The sequence below is a fragment of the Phaethon lepturus genome, unplaced genomic scaffold, assembly GCF_000687285.1.
Source record: "Phaethon lepturus isolate BGI_N335 unplaced genomic scaffold, ASM68728v1 scaffold34776, whole genome shotgun sequence".
NCBI classification, from domain to species: Eukaryota; Metazoa; Chordata; class Aves; order Phaethontiformes; family Phaethontidae; genus Phaethon; species Phaethon lepturus.
The window spans coordinates 26,178-28,366 of record NW_010546154.1 but is presented as its reverse complement, the minus strand read 5'-3'; the positions used below and the strand labels follow the sequence as shown (position 1 = coordinate 28,366).

The 2,189-nt window shown below is 39.6% G+C and overlaps 1 protein-coding gene across 1 annotated transcript; it reads left to right on the top strand.

The window, feature by feature from the left end:
- Positions 1-4: 4 nt before the first annotated feature.
- LOC104615238 (cytochrome c oxidase assembly protein COX11, mitochondrial) lies at positions 5-1,805 on the top strand (the record flags this gene model as incomplete). The annotated part of the gene is made up of 3 exons (XM_010289208.1): positions 5-112; positions 886-1,011; positions 1,495-1,805. Coding segments are annotated over 3 exons (417 nt in total), but the record flags the coding sequence as incomplete, so codon positions are not given.
- Between the last annotated feature and the right edge of the window lie 384 nt (positions 1,806-2,189).

The window sequence follows — 2,189 nt, the reverse complement described above, 5'->3', positions numbered from 1 at the left end:
ACAGATCGAGAGCATGGAGCCGGTGAGGGACCGGGTCGTCAGGGTGACTTTCAACGCGGACGTGCATTCCAGCCTCCAGTGGAACTTCAGACCCCAGCAGAGCGAAATCTACGTGAGTGACTTCGGTTTCTCCCTCGCACAGGGCCGCTCGCGCCTGCAGCCGAGGGGTGGGAGCGGCCGGTTGCGCCGCGGTACGTTTCTGTCACCTGGGGCGCTGCGCCCTGCATCGCGTGGCTGGGCCCGGACCTGGAAAAGCGCATAACGGGGCACGTTGGTCCCGGGAGCTTCCACTGCAGAAGTTTTTGTACACCATGAAGTGTGTGTGTATATATATATATATGTGTATAAAATGCATGTGGTGTAGCTGTGTATTTAAACCTGTGAGGTTTTTCCAAACTTTCCCCCTAGTACTTTCTCTTCCTGCCTCTATCTTTGTAGGACTGTGTTTATATTGAAAAAAAAAAAAAAAATTTTAATCTAACATGACTGTTTAAAATTAGTTCTTAATAAAAACTCTCCAAAGGAGTTATGCTTCTTAATTAGTTTCTGAGTCCAGTATTGGAAGAGTGATAACCTTAAAAACAAAGTGTACATCATGTATAAACTCACCTATTAGAAAATCCCTGTATGCTGCTCAACTGCTGAGAATAATAGAAGTCTCAGTGGCAAACTTGGTAAGAAATGCACATGTATGACATTACTGGTGCTTTTAGTTTTGAATGGGGGTGAATTGTCTAGAAGCAAAATATTTGGGAAGTAGTGAAGTAACCAGCTTGAAACAGCTAACAAGAAAACAAACTCATTCTAGCTAAATTCTAAAGAACTGTGTTTGAGGGGTAGAGGGCTGCAGTGGATTAAAAGTCACTCTGCATTTACTTTATACAGGTGGTACCAGGAGAGACGGCACTGGCATTTTATAAAGCAAAAAATCCTACTGACAAACCAGTAATTGGAATCTCTACCTACAATGTAATACCCTTTGAAGCAGGACAGTATTTCAACAAAATACAAGTAAGTGTGAACAAAGCAAAGATTATGTTTTCCTTTACATGAATGAGAATAGTTAACCATAAATTAACTTTTCTGATTTTAGTCCTGGATACCATTCTTTGTATGCCAATATTCTAAGAAAATACCTTGGATTTTTTCAGTGAGTTCATTCTTAGCCTTACTGTCTTCATAACAAGCTGCAGTACATATCCAATGAGAGTAGCTCCCAAATACATGATATTTGGTACCACCACCTTTTGAAGGCAGGTGGTAATGATGTGAGTTAGTCTGGCCAATTTGGACACTTCATTAAAAGCTGTTTTCCTGGAGCACAAGAGGAACAGAATTGCTGTCTCGTTGCTCATAGGGTTGATCCTTCCCAGGATTTTAAGGATGCACAGGGAATGAGAGTTGAGTTTAGAAGATTAAGCTTTCTGTCATGTTGGCTGAGATGAAGTTTACCATAGTTGCTATTGCCTAATTTTTTTCCCCTCCTGCCTGCAGTGTTTTTGTTTTGAAGAACAGCGGCTAAATCCTCAAGAGGAAGTGGACATGCCTGTCTTTTTCTACATTGATCCAGAATTTGTGGAGGACCCTAAAATGGCTAAAGTTGATTTGATCACACTCTCTTACACCTTTTTTGAAGCAAAGGAAGGACAGAAGTTACCACTTCCTGGATATCACTAATGGGCAATCTGTACACAAATTGACTTCTGCTACCTGACTACCAGTTTTGAAACTGTTTTTCTGTGGAAGGAAAAACTGCAGGAGTACTGTGCAATATGAGATTATATTATTAAACAACCAAGAGCACATGTTGCTGTTATGAAAGGATGTATTTCTATTTTTTTTAAATTTAACGTAGTTGGAATATTATTTCTTAGGAATAGTATTTAGTCATCAGACAATAGAAGGGAACATGCTGTTCCTGGAAGAGAGAGGGTTTTCTCAAGCCATCTTTTATAAGATGATACTTGTTATCTGAATACTGTGAGGCCAATTTTTAAATCCAAGTGTAAACTGAGATCTGTATTTAAATAGAGAGGAAAAAAAAAGTTTATTAAGCATCTAAAATTGCATTGCTGGCTCTGAAGAATAACTAACTTCCATGTACCTGTTTCTACCTTTTTATAAAGTATAACTTGATCAGTTCATGAAATCTCAAAACTAAGTTAGACTGTATTGCTATGGAAGCTTCC